Source organism: Takifugu flavidus, chromosome 20, assembly GCF_003711565.1.
Source record: "Takifugu flavidus isolate HTHZ2018 chromosome 20, ASM371156v2, whole genome shotgun sequence".
In the NCBI taxonomy this organism is placed as follows: Eukaryota; Metazoa; Chordata; class Actinopteri; order Tetraodontiformes; family Tetraodontidae; genus Takifugu; species Takifugu flavidus.
The window spans coordinates 11544341-11562132 of record NC_079539.1 but is presented as its reverse complement, the minus strand read 5'-3'; the positions used below and the strand labels follow the sequence as shown (position 1 = coordinate 11562132).

At 42.9% G+C, this 17792-nt stretch overlaps 1 protein-coding gene across 1 annotated transcript in view; it reads right to left on the bottom strand.

Moving 5' to 3' along the window:
- Positions 1-11160, bottom strand: part of onecut2 (one cut homeobox 2) — a 14952-nt gene extending 3792 nt beyond the window's left edge. The window contains exon 1 of the mRNA XM_057019210.1: positions 9643-11160. Coding sequence (XP_056875190.1) covers positions 9643-10825 — 1183 coding nt within the window. The 5' untranslated portion in view covers positions 10826-11160. The remainder of the gene's footprint in view (positions 1-9642) is intronic.
- Positions 11161-17792: the final 6632 nt, after the last annotated feature.

Below are 17792 nucleotides of genomic sequence, written 5' to 3'. Positions count from 1 at the left end.
ACACACACACCCATCCATCCATCCATCCATCCATCCATCCATCCATCCATCCATCCATCCATCCATCCATCCATCCATAATGATCCTTTCTGTGTGTGTAAACGGCACCTTCACACACCACCAGCTGATAACAACAGCTGACTGTGAGGTCAACCAATCCAGTGTGGATGTTGAATGGTGTGATTTGACCTCCTCTCAAGTATCAGATGGTGGATCAAGAGCTGCTAACAATCACCGCAAACACAACATTGTGTTCACGCAGGTTTTTTCTCAAAATGTTGTTCCAATATTTCTAGAAAGCACATAAAAGCAGATAACATGAGAGTGTAACTCTATTGTTTCCTACTGAGAACAGTTGTTGATCTGCTGATGAGTTTGCAGATGACACCTTGCTATATATTTACAGAGTATTTCAACGTCTCCTGATTTCAGTGCATTTATCGGACTATTTATAGGACAGAAGTCATTACAACTACAAGCGAATGAATTTCTTTACCTCAAAAATATTAAAACAGTTCCTGTACACTTCTCCCTCCCACATGTACCTACCTAAACATTTCAAATATAGGAGTGTAAATATGCTGTTTTTTCCATATTCTGTGTGATACCGTGTTTGCATCCTGCCACAAACAGATAAACGTTATTAAAAGTGAAAGTTTAAAGAGAGGAAGTGAGTGAGCCAGTGTGCTTCGGTTTTATTTTACAAACACGGGGAGAGCAAGAGGAGAAAGAGGAGCTGGGCAGAGTCATTAGAGACTCTTTTCATCCTCACCACAAAGATAGATTACAGCCTGGAAGCTTTGCCATGAGCATCCCAGGCTCCCTAGGAGCACGAATGCTGATGGAGCCTTCCCAACAACACAAACTGGACCTGAAACAGGAGGAGGTGCTCACGAAATGGTTTTGGGCCGTAAAAGCCCAGAGAAACAGCTCCTGGTGTACAAACACGTTTTGTTTTCAGGGGGCGAAGCGCCGAGCTGGCAGGAACAGCATCTGATGAAGGACTGTTGATCAAACAGGTAAATCAGATGAGCCCCCAGATGCCTCTTTCATCAGCAACATAACAAAGCTGGCCATAAAAGACTATAGGAATGTTATATATGTGGTGTTAATGCTGCTGTTCGCCAAGAACGCTCTCAGCATCCATTTCCTGCTGGTTTCAGTGCAGATAAAATCCAGGCAGTGCATAAAATCCTTCACATTGGAGCAAGATCCCTTACTCAAACCCTTAAAAATGACTAACATTGAGAGAACAACAACAGTTCTTGTTACTACTATAATAATTATTATTTTTTAATGTTCAACTGGCTCTTTTATACCCCCTTGCAAGCCAAATAAATCCTGTTAGAAAATGTAAATAAATTCTTTTCCTTCTTTGAGCTCATGCCTTCATTTCTACTTGTAATCTTTTTTGAGTTCCTCCATACTTTTCTCTTCCCCTTTAACTCTTCCTCCCTGCCTCCTTCCTTCATTTTGCTGTCATCTTTCTTCTCTCTCTGTATCCTTTTTATTACACCATTACCACTTAAGCCTGGTATCCATTACAGAGAGGGCATATAAGTGCAGGGGAAGCACTAACGTCGCCCTTCAACCTACACTTCCATGCTTGTGTGTGGCGCCACATATAGATGCTTCCAGCTTCTGTCACGAGCTGACGGGGCTGAGATCTTTTGATGGATTCATTATTTAGCTGCGCATCATTAAATCGTTAATGTGCGTGATGCTGCCTCAGGACTTTCCCCCACTGGCCAGGGGATTCTGACTGGTTTAATTCTTCGACTGTTTCACACTTTGAAGAGTAAACGGCATTTTGGAATTGGTCATGTTGTTTTCTGTAAATGATGAATAATTACCGCCCCCCACCGGTCCGTATCTATGGATGACTCCATAGATACGCTCTGACCTCCGGCCCAGCGGAGCCCCTCAGTTGTGCGAATGATGCAAGTGCCTGTTCTCCTCCTCCTCCCTTCCCCTTTAATCTGTGTTATCCATGCACACCGAAGAAGGTGTTGCTCTGATATTTGCTTATGACCACAAACACACACTTTTCACTCGATCAGAGCACAAACGCTCTCTAAAAGTCTAAACCTGCATTAATTCCCCCCTCCCCAGCACACGCACACACACACACACCACACACACACACACACACCAACCATGAATGCCTCACTCATATTTATGAGTTAGGGTGCTACAAAAGAACAAAAAGGCCGATGGAAAGTGAGTATTCAGAGGGGGGCAAAGAGATCTTTGTTCAGTGATGTAATCATGGACTGTGGACATACTGATAAACCCTCTCACACACGTGCACACAAACACACCCACACGCACGCACAAACACACACACACACACACACACACACACACCCACACACACACACACACACACAGTAATGTATCTCCAGTTGTTTACCAAGAGGGTGGCGTTGACCAATCACAGCTTCTGATGGTTTAGTGATGTCATCCAACTGATGAGGAAATGGCCTCGGAGGAATTTGATGTCATCTGCTCCCCGCCCCCACCCCCACTCCTCGCATTGTCTATTTCTGCTCACGTAAATCTGCTGCTAAATAAACACCTTTTTCCTGAAAGACACTTTGGGCTGATGAAACAAGAGGCTATCGCTCAGACGTTCCCTCACTCTCTCATGATTCACTCACAACATCCATGTTGTCGAGGGCGACCTGCACTGAGAGATTGCCCGAGCTGTGTGTGATGAAGCTGCCATCTGACCTTTTCCTTATGTGACCTCTAAAATTCAATTTCACGAAGCAAACATAGAGCAGTGGAAGGCAGACATATTTCCAACCTCCGCGTTCTTTTCACAGCTCTCAGGGCCTTGCTAACACACGGCGCTCAAACAGACCATAATATTTAGCATGCTGGGAAAGAGCACATTTGCTGTAGGAACCTGCTCTGCTAAAGGCTGAACAATCCACATTTTAGTCTGAACAGCTCTGGAAAGATTAGTAAAATAAACCTGAAGCAAATCATTCACTTAACCTTTCATCTGTCCAATGTTGACAATGAGAATATGTCAGAGGGAAGCACTGTTTGACATCACACACACACACACACACACACACACACACACACACACACACACACACACACACACACACACACACTAATGGCTGATGAGTTAACTGGACTCTCAGTACCGTCTCTTATCTGTTTTTTTGGCAGCATCAACATTCTCCTCACACAGCTCCAGCAGAGTGAGATAACTCTCTTCTGATCAATACCCGCTATTGTAATTGGTGATTGATCTAAAGAAGGTCGGGCAGCTATAAACAGAGATCCTGGACAACCACTCCCCGCTCTGTTTGCCTCCGAACAATTGGGGGCCGTGTGAGTTGATCATGTTTCCTGCCGGCAGATATACGTACGTGAGATACACGTTTCTGTGCTTTTTACACCACTAATCTTTCACATGGTGGTGTTTTATCAGACATTTTCAGCTTTACATTTTTCAGTTTAAGTTACCACATTTATTAAAATCTCTGTAGCCCAGAGACAATTGAAACAAAGTTGAATTAAAGGGAATTTTTACTTAATTGTTTTATGGATGATTGTTGAACAAAAAGAGAGTTAAAAAATAAATGTAGTTGATTTGTGAATGTTAATCTCATCAACGAACCTTTGGAAAATACAAACTCAGCCTGTTCCTTTACGTGCCTCATTGATGGCCGGAGAGGAATGACTGTGGGTGAAGACCTGTTCAGGGTCTTTTCCCGCCTGATGAGACAATTCTATGACGTTCCACAGGAACACAGGGCAGAACACACCTCGAGTCCTCAAACCATATTTTTGGTTTACAAAATCTCTACAGGAGGTTTTTGTGAAGGAAAAAAGATGGAGACACCGAAGACGCTGTCCATGCTGTCCATGATGTCCATGCTGTCTGTTGTATAATATCAGCCTTCACTTTGTCCCCCACCCCCTATCTTCCAGGAACTGCTCTGGATCAAGTTCCTGCAGATCAATGGAGATCTGGGTCCATGCCGTTTACGTTATCGTTGCCAGTATTAATGCTCTTTTAATCTGCTCGGGATTACAGTCATCGATCCGCATCATCCACCTGCACGCACTCACACACGCACGCTCGCACGCTCGGCCTCAAAACTGATGCTTCGCAAAGAAAAACACAGACTTGCTGACAGCAAGAGAAATGAAAGGCTGGAAAAGACGAGCAGGAGAGGAGACCTGAGCAGGGAGGACAACAAACAACCTGCGGCTGCTTCCTTGTTTGTGTTCAGCCTCAGTATTGTTACAGTATTGATTTGCTGTACTCATCATCAGATTTACATACACACAACACAAAACAATGCTGAATCAGCAAAAATATCAGTAACAGCTCATAACCTGGAAAAGCTCCCAGGATCTATTCAGATTATTATTATTCTTTCGTACCTGTTTGTGTCTGCCTGAGTGGTAAAATAGAATTATGTCCAGACACAAGGTCAAACCTGACCTTGTGTTTATTTCCCTTTGGGTTTTTTTTATACCTTTTGTCTGCGACCATAAACTGTGCCTGCTGTGTGACACGTCTGTCTGGCCTGTCGTTGTTCATTACGCCTCCGGACGGAGTTATTTCAGCGCTGTCGTGATACCAATACTAATGAATCTGAGGGAGCCGGCGTGACAGCAGGGCACCGAAGACACAATTTTCTTTAGAAAGGTCATTTAAATAGAAAGCAGGAATTAGAGGGAAAGAAACCAGCAGCAGGAGGAATTAAAGCTGATGTAGGTAGCCGTGATATATACTGCCTCCTTTACATCCAACAATCCAGATGTGGCTTCACAAGCTCCTGATTCCACATCAGCTCCCGATGTATGTTGTCTTAGTTTTAGTTGCATCATCATCTTTTCCCTGTAACCCATTAAAACTTGCGTCGATGCAGCATATTTCCATCATACAATCTCAGTTCACACTGGAAACACAGGTAATCTGTCTGAATTGTCTATTAAGTGGTTAAGACAGGCGGCGTATCGTCTGTGTGAGGTCTGCTTGTTGGGGGCCTCAGACCATCTACATATTAGAGCCCATCACTGATCAGAGGGACCATCAGAAGGCTGGCTGAGCCTATTAAACTGGGATCTAACTGAAGAGCCAGACTGACCGAGCGTTTAAGTGTGATGCAGGGTTGTGTTCCTGGTCTCCCTGCTGGTTTCCTCCTGACTGACCCTGTGCTGTGTTCTTAGAGCTGTGCTTCTCCAGCAGCTCAGAGGCTGGTGTCACCTTTGATTTGCGCACCATAATAAAGTGGGGACAGGGCCATTTTCTCCTGTGTACCCCAGACACTAATCCAGCCCCAGCGACGCTTCTGCTGTTCCACCGCTGGAGCAGTGTAATTGTTGTGGACGTTCTTAACGAAAAATCACTAGGCTGTTCCTCTTATTGGGAGCTGTGGGTGGAGCTGGACGGTCTCAATGCTGCGGGCAGATGAGCAGATATCTCTGGTGGTCCCACTGCTGCGTACAGAGGCAGACAGAGTAGTCTGGACCGGAATACAGCTGTTTACATGAAGAACATTTTAAAAAGCAACTCATTTGTTACTTTTCTGAAAAAGGTCAGCTTTTCTGAATCACATCGTGCAGGTGCCCAGATTGCTTTACATTTCACGCATGTTCGGAGCCACGTCACATCAGCTGAGCCACAGATTCCCAGAGCTCCCTGTGGAGGATCAGTCACTTCAGATAGCCTTGTCATATAGTGTATTTTACTGTTTGACCCCACCTGAGGCTGGATTCTCCCTCCAGGCTGTGGTTCTGGGACAGGCTGGATCGGGGAAAATGGTTCTGTCCACGACACTGATCATAACAATCTGCACCAATACAGCAATTACTGAAGGAACACCCACGTTTCACTTCCTGTGTTTTTCTAATTAAATCTCTCCACTTTCCCACCGTACGATTGTGATGATGTTTTCAGAATATGACCTAAAAATGTTCCTAAATCAAATAAATTGTTGTGATATTAGCAACAATTAAAATAATTTACATCCCTTCTAACCATAAGAGAAAAATAGCAGATCCATAGAAAAACCCTAAAATGACGCTATGTATATCCTCTCTCTCTCTCTCTCTCTCTCACACACACACACACCACACACACACACACACACACACACACACACACACTAAATGCTGGTAATCTGTGTCATCAAGCAGAATCCAGCTCATCAATAATGCAGCACATCTGCTTGCAGCAGAATGTATAAAATGGAAAGTATTTAGGTTGAGTCCTTCGTTGTCTAAAAACGATTAAACTCATCTCAGGGGCTCATCCGCCTTTACACTCTTTCTGATTTTTCCTTCTGAGAAATGAAAGTGCAGAGAGGAGAGTGAACAATAATCAGCGTCAGCAGGATGTGGCAGGTTTTCTAGTTCTAACACTGACTGCAGCATCTTTTCATAATTTGCTAGCAGCCAAAGGCAGCTAACAACCTTAAAGCAAACAATGGAGTCCTCTTCATCCTGCACCCCTCCTCTCTCTACCTCCATTTTGCCTGGTTAACCCAGCTCCGAGGTGAAGAAGAAGTGAAGTGAGCAGACCAAGGCGGGTCACGCCGAGATTCCCATCAATAATTCATCGGCCGCTGCTGCCTCTGCTCCTGTCTTCAATTCCCCTGACGATCACATAATACCTCCCCCTAAAAGAGACGGGCCAGGCCGAGGGAGGGGGGAGATGATGAGAGAGCTTCCAAATTAGAAGCAGAGAAGAGCAGCCAAAGTGATTTTTGTTGTTGTTATAACATTAAACTCTTTGGTCATTTGGGTCACACGTTCTCCTAAATCCTTCTTTGGTGACATCTTCACTGATGACCTCCTCCAATTTCACCGTTCATCTTCTTCAAAAACGCACAATCTATCCCAACATGACCACAAAGAAAAAAAAACCCACTGAAAAGAAGGGAATAATTCCAGCAATCATGTTAAAACAATAGAGATGAAACAGTGGAGAAGAAAAGAAAGGTGTTCAGTGTTGCTGGATCCCCATTCTCGTCCCGATGAAACAGGTCAGTGAGTGAAGCGGATTCTGGTCCAAGTGAGCAGTTAATCAAACAAATCAAAGGATTCTTTCAGACACAGAAACATCCCACCACATGTCCGTCATCTGCTGCAGCCTCTTGAGCGTCTGGATCAACGGCCTTTATCCCGGGTGGACCCACCCTCATACAAGCGCCCACCACCTTGATGCTCCTACCTGCTTTGAATCTTCTGGTGGTATCTAATATTTCCATTATTACCCAACAGAAGCCTGAGAGCTCTGCCCCCACATGCTGCTGCTGCAGGTCAGGAGAATATTTGTTCCATCTATTGTCTCAGCGTTGCAGCTCTGACCTTTAACCCCAGCTCTATTGGCTTCTGTTGATTTCACAACTGAAGCTCTTTGATGTTTCTACCTTAAATTAAAGGTGCAGATAAAAATGCAGCTCCTCAGTGGGTTTTTATCAGACTGGTCTCAGTCCTCTTCCAGATGGTCACAGCGGCACACCCTCACCTCTCCCTAAACCTTTATGGTCATATACAGCAACCAGAAAATACATACATACATACACACACACACACACACACACACACAACACACACACACACACACACACATACATACACACACACACCACACACACACACACACACACACACACACAAATACATACATACATACATACATACATACATACATACATACATACATACATACATACATACATACATACATACATATGTATAGTTTTTGAATGATAAAGCTTGAAACCAGGAGAACTATTTAAAATATGTTTTAGTTTTTTATAGTAAAAAATAGAAGCTAAAAGAGATGGTTTGTTTCTTGGATTATTTATATTTCAGCGATATTTCAGTTGCAGAGTCATTCTATTGGACTTTATCGCGACAATAAAAATATGAAAGAAATTCTCTATGGACGGAGGTTTATTATTTATTTAGGTAATGTAAGTATTGTTTCAATATAATTTTTTTGAACATATATTTTCAATGCTCGATATATAAAAATAAATCTGTTATAGTTTGAATGAATTATTTTGCAAGTCTAGATTGAGTTTTATTTCCAGACAGTTCTGGGGGAAACACAAATACATTGTTTACTGAACAAAACTGTGCAGATAAAAGGCTTAATGATAAAGAATGATGTTATTTTCTGTATTTCTTATAGTAAAATACTAAAATAAAGTCTCTAAATGCTGATTTTTCATGAAATCTTTTTTCAGTCTTTTTCCAAGAATTTGAATAATAATTCAGTTCATTTGCTAAATAGCTAAATAAAGAATAAAAGATTTAAATGTCATATTTAAACTGAGAATATAGTTTGTGGAGGATTATTTTTCAATAAAGGTCAAATATGTGCACCTGCAACAGAAACTGGAATAGACCTCAACTTGTTTCTGTGTGAGTTCCAAACTTCAGTGTGGACCAAAATACTTGGAACTGTGTTGATTATTTATCATTTTAAATATTGACAGGCTGAAGCTGATTGTGAAATACTTCTTTGCCGTTTGTTTCTCCGCTTGGATTTTAAGCCCAACTCACAATTTCAGACATAAGACGGATAATTTCCTCTATAAGATACTAATTTTAACAGGAAAGGTGTGCAAAAATACTGCATTAAAAGTGTAAAACTGTTTAGTTCCAGACTGAGGCGCTTGCATAAATGGAACAATTATATTATCTGCTTTTTGTGTTTTCTTTCATGTTTCTATCCCAGCTCAGCTGGTTTAGAAAACTGTAAAAGGTGAGCTATAGGTGAACAGGTAACACTCGTAATGCAGATCAGGCGCTCACTGACATTTCCCTCCAAATTCCAGTCACAATTATACAAAACAATTATTACTGTTGTAATTCACCCACTTAAAATGCTTCAACTCCACAGTTTCAGTCTTTTGGCTTTTGTTCAAACTCCGCAGCTTCATCCGCTCACAAACGGGATCACTATAAAGCCAAGCAGATTTTTGTTTTTCGACTTTTGTTCCCTGCGGACAATAGATGGACAGTCAACCGGTCCCTCACTAGAGGGGGCCCCAGACCCGGCGATGCCATAAACCAGCGCCTTGATGGCTCCAAGCTGCCTCCAGTCACGCACAAATCCTCTGCAGTCAAATTGAATTCTTTATTCACACACCTCACCGTTGCTGTTGACAGCAGCAGCATCAGCTGAATAATACAGGCTGGATTTTTTTTTTTATCATTTCTTCGCGGTTTTTTCTTCACCGAGTCTAAAGAAATTGTTTTCCCTTCCCATAAAATCTGATTAGGCGACATATTTTCTCATAAATTTGCAGTCTAATGTTTAATTTACATGTGCATGAAATTATAATGAATTAAAAGTGTGTTCAGGACAGGCAGGAGTGTGAGAATGTGTGTGACGGTGCACTCAGAGAGGGCTGCTGGAGGGAATCCCGTGACCTTGTCGTTTGGTATCGACCAAACCTTTTGTTATTGGTCAATAATGTTAATCACAACAGCAGCGATTCTAAATAAAATTCACTCACTCTCACGGTGGAAATACTAAAGCCACGGCAGCCCCTCCACATAAAGAAAAGTCCAAAGCAGCTGGCGCGCAGAGGAGCCATAAATTCCCGAAATTCAACCAACTGATCAGCGGGAGCCGCTTTTTCTTACCTGCCAGTCTGAGGGCCGACATCCTCTGGAACTCCGGCTCCTGAAGCCACTTCCACATCCTCCTGAAGGTCTCTCGGCCTGACTTGAGTTTACTCCAGGGTTTGGGGTTCCTCAGGAGGTCCGACAGGGTCCCCTGAGAGCGGCACAGTACCCTCTGGGCGAAGATGGCCTGGGGGATGCTGTACCTCTTCAGCTCCGCAGTGATCCTCTGCGCAACCTCCTTGGTGTTGATTTCCTCCAGCTGCCCCGAGCTGTTCACTCCTTGTGTCCCCGAGGAGGAGGGCGGTCTTTCCCTGCTGGAAGCCAACACTGGCCCGTGCGGAGGAGATTGGAGGTGAGGGTTGGAGTGGTGGTGGTGCATCCCGTTCAGGTGCGGCATCATCCCGGCCGCCGTTCCACCGAGGCCTCGGTGCTGGTGATGGTCCGCTCTGGCCAGCATGGAGGCGGTATGATGTGTGTCGAAGTTCAGCATCTTGTCGTGGCCTCCGTGCGTCGTGGTGCTGTAGCCGTGGAGACTTTGCTGCGTGTTGTGTATGGAGCTCAAGCCGTTGCCCAGCACTGGGGAGAGGCTCTGACCCATCCCGGACATGTGGTCTTTGTGGTAGGGGCTGTACAGGTTGTTCATGCCTGGTAGCCCCCGTTCGTCCCGCATGAGGGTGAAGCTCCCGCTCACGTTCCCAGAGAGACGCTGGTGGTGGTGATGGTGATGGTGGTGAAACTTGTCCGACACAGTGGAGATGGGTGGAAGCGGCTGCAGCGGGGTTAGTGTGGTGTAGGTGCCGCTCATCCCCATCCCCATCCCGGGAGAGGACGTGTCGCAGGGGACGCTCATGGCGTGGTGCAGCGGCAGCGACAGCTCCGGACGGTACTCGCCGCTGCCGTCCAGTATCGTGGCCATGCCGGTCACCATGGCCGAGCGGGACGACGCGGCGGCAGCGGCCAGGTCCTGGTGTATCCGCAGGGTGGATGCTGCGGCCGCTGCCGCCCCGTGTCCCCCCGACGCGCCCCCGCGGCCGGGGTGCGAGCTGTGTCCACCGAGCAGCTCCGCATCAGGGACCACGGAGCTCAGTGACACCCCGCCATGAAGGCTGCCAATGCTGTCCATTGTCATGTCCGTGTTCATGGCGTAAGCGTCCAGGTCCTTGGCCAGGCATCGATAGGCGTTAGTGTAGGCAGTCTTCATTCATCTGTCCTCTCAGTCCATCAGGTCGAGCGGAATTATTTCTCCTCTTTTCTTTCGCCGCTTCTCGCCTGATGCGCCGGGATGGGTCAGCAGCCGTTCCCTCTTTTCCTTCACTTTTCTTGGTGGTTTTCCCGTCCTCTTAAGGCCTCTCCAGCTCGGGGTCTTTGAATATTTCCCTGGTAATGTGCACATTAAAAAGTGTGTTCTTTTCTTTTTTGTTATATTTGGATAGCGCTCGTGCGGGCCTGTGCGGTGGCTCCCCCCATGTCCAGCCCTCTCCTCCTCCTGCGTTGCTCTGCTCCTCACACGGGAGCTGTCCACGGTTCCCCTCGCTCACCGCTCAACCTATCCTGCTGCCGGGGCAGGAGGGGCGGGGTGGGCTGAGAACTAAGGGGCGTTCCTGAACTGACAGAAGGCATCACAGACCAATCAACGTGAAGAATAGGTGCAGGACGGCGTGGTTTGGGGGCGAACTGACCAATCACCATTCCCGATGCTGGGACAGCGGCGTCTACTAATTGTTTTTCTTGCTCCTCAACATAAAAACCGAAAAACTACAACTCACAGTAATTATAGGCCAGGTGTAGTTTTAAAAACTGAAAGTCGCTTTAAATTTTATTAGCTTGACACAAACCTGTAGTTAGGGTTATAAATGTTCTTTCTGCTGCCATATTTAATTTTTAAAACTTTAGTTTCATTCACTAATTTCGGGTCAGTAGAACAGAAGGAAAATAAAAGTATCATTATTAAATATTTGTGGGCTCTCAGATTTATGTTATTCGTAAAAACGCTCAGCTACAACAGAACATTTCTTGATAATGGAAATAAACTTAAAGTGCTTCAAGCAAAATCTTCAGGCAACCGCTCACAATTTTCATTGTGAGTTTAATGACAAGTTTTGTCGTTATTCCATGCTTTTATGACTATAACAGAGCAGAGAGGTTTTATTAGCTGATCTGACTCATTTCTTTGCTGTTTTCATCCCATTCAAGTCTTTCTAATTTCATCATGGCAAGAAGGCCAGAAAAATGTCTAGTAATTTTAATTTTTAATCTTCTAATCTGGATCAATCGGCAGACAAAAACATCCAGGGTCCAGTCATTTAAAAAAGCAAAATAGAGATTTAAAGCCAAAACCCAATTAATTTAAATTGAATGTAAATTAAAATCACTGTTCTTGTCCTTTTGTCGCAGCTATAAGTTAAACTGAAATAAACCAAAGAAGGTTTTCAGCCGAATCATCTTTTTCTTTTGTGTTTGTTTCCTCTCCTGCAGCACAGCAGCAATTTGCCCACAGGGATCATTAAAATTTGATCCAATCTGGACTCATCTCGTCACCTGCTGCCTCTTATTGTTGAGATAAAATAAAGTAACAGAAAACACACAAGCGAAAGTGATGGACGGACTGACAAACAGCAAAGTATTTGGTTCCTTTTGCTCTCCACACAGATAATCTCTATTATGACTGAGAGAAAACAGCTTTTCTTTTCATTGTAAAGAATAATTTGGGCTTATAAAATATGACCTGATTCATCTTTCAGAAGAAATAATAAATAATAAATTAGCCTCACACAAAAAGGCAGAAGGCAAAACATTATTAAATGAAACAAAGTGTTATAAAAAAGCAGACAACAATTTAAAGGCTCATATTGATGCGCCATTCAAACATGTTGGGATTTAGGTGCAACGTAATATTATATCCATCTCAGGGGTACCAGGAGCGGACGCCAGTAGCAGTGGTGTAAAGCTCATTAATCACCCACTACTGTCATTTACTAATGTGCACGGTCACGTTACACCTTGTGAGATCATCACATGAACGTCGTGGTCAAAGACGACTGCAGAAGTTTTACAAGAGCCCTCCCACACAAATGTGTGTGTGTGTGTGTGTGTGTGTGTGTGTGTGTGTGTGTGGTGTGTGTGTGTGTGTGCTGGGGGGGCAAAGGTGTCCCAGGTCTTCCCTTTACTACCCATGAACTGGACTGTGAGCGGGGGCACTCTGCTGTGCTACTCTGTGGTTTGGGACAGATGTTTGCAGCTGTGTGCAGACGTAAATGAAGCACTGGTGTGTGTGTTGGGACGTTATCGATGGCCTCTGAGCAGAGGGATGAGCGTGGGAGCGGCTCTGGAAGAGCATTATGGCCTGTAGCCTGTTCACTTTACAATTCATTACCCTCACAAGGACAAATGACTGTGTCTGCCCCCCCCCCCACACACACACACACACACACACCGGCCCATCAGCAGCAGCATAAACACAACAGTGGAAACAAAAGACCCTCATTTGTGTTTTGCGTGATTTATTTTCAGATCTGCCCGAAGCAAACACAAACCTCAAAACACAAGGCCTCAACATGAGGAAAATCTCATTTCTAGCGAGGAAACAGCTGGATTAGGAGCCCAGTGGGCTTCTGAAACTGTCCTGTCCCCAGTTGGGAAAAGGGGGCAGAGATGAGGACGGGAGGACGAGGTGAAGGAGAGAAGGTGCAGGTGTTTGACCAAGAGGAGCAGAGGGGCCGACCGGGCAGATGTTGCTTTGTTTAAACACTGTTGTGTAATTAAGGACAGGCTAACAGAAGCCTGACCCATTTTCTCCTTTTGATCAGCTGTCAGGGAGACAGGCAGGGGGTCCAGACCTGTCCGTCCCTCTGTCTGTGGGTCCATCTGAAAAACTCCCCGCTGTTGACGGTGCTGCTGCCAAGTTGTGTCAGTGCTGATGTTGTGGAGAGCAGAGAGGTCAAAGGGTGACGAGGAGCAAATATCTAAAACAGAAGAAAAGTTTGGCATCGATACAGGGAACATATAAGATGCTGACCTCATGGGCTGACCACCCCAATCAAACCAAGATCGTTGTCATGAGCGTCTCTCAGACGCAACAGAAGTCATAAGGAGCAGCTGATGAAGGTGTAAATAACAAACTCCTTCAGTGATGAGCTCCTGGAGAAAGAGCTTCAAAACAGATTTGTTGAAACTTCCTGTCCCTCTCTCTCTCCCACTGGCCCCCTCGCTCTCTTTGTCCTTTTCCGTCTCTGCCTGCCTGCCTGCCTGCCTGCCTGCCTGTCTGCCTGCCTGTCTGCCTGCCTGCCTGCCTGCCTGCCTGCCTGCCTGCCTGTCTGTCTGTCTGTCTGTCTGTCTGTCTGTCTCTTTCTCTCCATCCCTCTCTCCTCTCTCTCTGTCCTGGGCCATCTGCTGTGAACAGAGCAGCAGTATTGATCTGCAGCTTTGTGCTGGAGACCACATGCTAATCTATAGCGTTAGTGACAAACACAGCTCCGCTTTGCACTGCATCTGTCCCAGTCTCTCTCTCTCTCTCTAAATGACCCAGCAGTTTTAGGACGAGGGTCCATCTGTCTGGCTGTAACCTCTTCCTCCTCCTCCTCCTCCTCCTCTTGCTCCTCCTGGTGAATCTTGTTTACTGTACTTTGGTGTAGTTATAAATAAATTACTGAGCAACTGGGATGGTGATAATGATGATGCTGATGATGATGTTGTGAGCTTTTAAATTAAGGAGGGATTATTTTTAATAATAGGAATGCTAACACATATCATTATTTATAAATTAAATGTCTTGTCTTCACATATTTGAACACATTTTTAAAATAAAACACTGTAAAATGTATTTATTTAATTTATATTTTTGATGTGTGAACAAAATCAGACATCATGTGGATGGATTTCATAAAGGAGAGATGCTTTTTGGAATGAGAGGCGATAAAAACATCAATGTTTGGATATAATCTTAAACATTTACACCCGAGATCTTTACATTAGAAATTCTGGATTTAAATATTCTGAAAGTTAAATTGATACACGGCCTCCTGCTGTTCTAGGACTGATGACATTTTTCAAATTTCTTCTTCTTCGGTGGTGTGCAGCCCTCCTCCTTTTTCCTTCCTCCTTTATTCTTTTCAAGTCTTTTCAAACTTTTGGACCCGCTGCCTCTTTTGTTGGGGTTCTGTTGGCCGTGAAATCAGTTTTTAATGGGAACACAATGGCCGCGTGCAGAGCCGACCTGCTGTATTCAAATGTGACCGCCCGCCATTATCAGCCGGCTCCCAACTCTATATAAACACTCGTTTAACAACCTTTCATCTCCGCTCTTATCAACCAGCACATTTGTCCTATCCTGAGCTGCTGCCAACAGCAACTGTAGAAAAACTCTGCTGCAACTTCAGCGGCATTGACCACCAGAGCAACAGGACGGCAGGAAAAAACTCTTTTAACAAAGATGTTTTAGAAATAAATGGAGGAAGAGGAGAGAACTCAGATCAAGCAAAGCTGCCCAGCAAATTCTATTATTCATATTCATATAATTTAATTCCTTAAATTTATGAGACCATACCTAAATATTACTGCATCATAGTTGGTATCAGAATGAATTTCTGATCAATTAAGAAAAAAACATTAACTACACAAATATATTTAGTCTGTAAATCAAACATATATAAATTGTAAGTAATCAAGATAAATTAAAAGACAAATGCGAAATCTAGTTTTAAAAAATCCACTGTGATCGATTAAAACACCCTTAGAACGTTAATTAAATTAAGAAAAACAAAAACAAACAAAAAACCTTCTGTGCACAAATTACACAGTCTTGAATCAATTTCCAAAAACAAGCGTATATTTTATTTTAAGATCAAAAAGTGGAACATGATTAAACAAGGATACTTCTTACTTATTGATTTTGTCACACACACACACAGACACACACACACACACACACACACTGATCAGAGAACAGTGCCACAGGCAGAGGCAGCTCATGCTAATTCAGATCAATATTAGTGATGAATTTCCATGTGAGCTGGGGTTCCTTACTGATCTGAGACCAGCTTCACTTCTCACTGCTGCATCAGTGTGTCACAACAACACAACAACACAACACACGCTGTCGGCGCGTCCCTCTCAGCACAGGCCAGGAGATGGCTGTTTGACACAAGAATCCTTTAGTTTCACTGTAGATGATGTTTTATATAAAAAAGTTGGAATTCTCCAGAGATCTGATTTAATTTGGGACAACGAATTTATTAAATTAAAAATGGGACATTTAAATCAGATGTTGAAATAATTGTGATTGATGGAAGGCCTAAATCTAAATAGAGAACAGCCAGCTTCATCTCTCTTTTGATATATCACATTTGGTTCCTGCTGTAAATAAAATAAAATCACAAATAATGTGATTTAGAAAAACAGGTAAAACAATGAACAAGAAAGATTGGCTGAATTAAATCCCATTAAAACTCTTCAGTTATCACAGAATAGATAAATCCAGGGAATCTCTTTAGTTCTCCTCCGTGTTGATTTCTTCATTTCCTTCCTGTTACTCTTTGAAAAAGAAAATGGGATTTACTGGATTCCTGTCGGCCTGAACACCAGGTTACCACGGCGATGCCCACAGACCCAGTGATCTTTGTAACGATACGCTTGTAATGTTGAACAACAACAAGGTTTGTGTGTGTGTGTGTGTGTGTGTGTGTGTGTGTGGTGTGTGTGTGTGTGTGTGTGTGTGCGCGCGCGAGGTTTTGTATAATTCTGAAGGGAACAAATATGAAAGCAGCTTTAAAGATTTTTGGATTAGTTTTCACATTTATGAACTCTTATTTGACTTATTTTTGTCTGTGGTGTGATTATTTGGCCTCCTTTCCTGTTTTAACTGAGCAAAAGGTGTGTTTGCTAATTGCTTCATTCAAATCAACGATGTGAGCAAGCGCTGACGGGAGTCCAGCGGTGTGCTCGTGCTGGGCCGCTCTGTCCCCAGCTGCTGACATGAAAGAGCGCAGCTAAAAGGGTCAGAGGTCAGAGGTCAGCACCCCCGGCACATGCCGACCCGGCTCATTTGCATACACACGCTGACCTACATTCTTCTCAGTTGGGTTTTATTGATTGATTGGTTTTCTGCAAATTAGAAACCAAAGTTTGAATTTGAAAGACAGAAATGTCGCTTTTATTGATTATTTGTACAGGTGTAAATCACAAAGTTTCATCATTGCATATTTATTGACATTATTTTACATTTCTATTTATATTTTATTTTAAAAGCACAATTGATTTATTTATTTTTTTCATTCAAAAACGCAAACAAACCTTTATTTACTTATTAATCTACATCTTTTTTCCATCATTCTCATGTAATGTAAATATGAATTATTCACCTTATATATATATATTATATTCCATTATGTATTTATTATCAATTTCCACAATTCAATGTCACTATTATTAATTATATTTATAATATTTTCAATATGTTCTTATTTCCACATCCTCATCCCAAATGCTCCTGACCTCTGACCTTTAACCCCAAGATGATTCAAATAATTTCTTTGTTTTTTTACAATGTGCAGTAAAAATCTGTTCCACTTAGTTAAAGTGGAATTACCTCTAATGAAATATCAGTTAATGATTTTGATTTATCATTTAATAAAGACATTAAATATATAATATAATATAATTTTGGATTTTGTAATAATATTGCATTATTTAATAATAATTTGTAATAATATTCCAGCTCCATATATTGAAAGTGTTTGTCTGCATCTACGTTTACATATTCCGTATGTTAAAATGAAACATGGCATCATTATTAATGAGCTTCAGATGAATTTTTTTCATTATTTTTTCATAGTTCGTATTTAAAAGGATTTAAGTGTGTAGAGAGCCAGATGTGTATGTGATGGAGGCAGAATAAACTTGATAAATGGGTGGATGAAAAGATGGATATTAATAATCTGATGATAAAATAACTGAAGAGCTGCACAAGGAGGTAATAATAATAACAACAACAACAACAATAATAATAATAATAATAACAACAATAATAATAATAAATGTGCTGCCATGGCAACCAAATAATAGAAAGATGTTAGATAGGTGAATTAAAACATGTGGATCATACCTAATGATGTACTTATTTCATATTGAGTATCGAACAATGTGTACACACACACACACACACTTACACACAC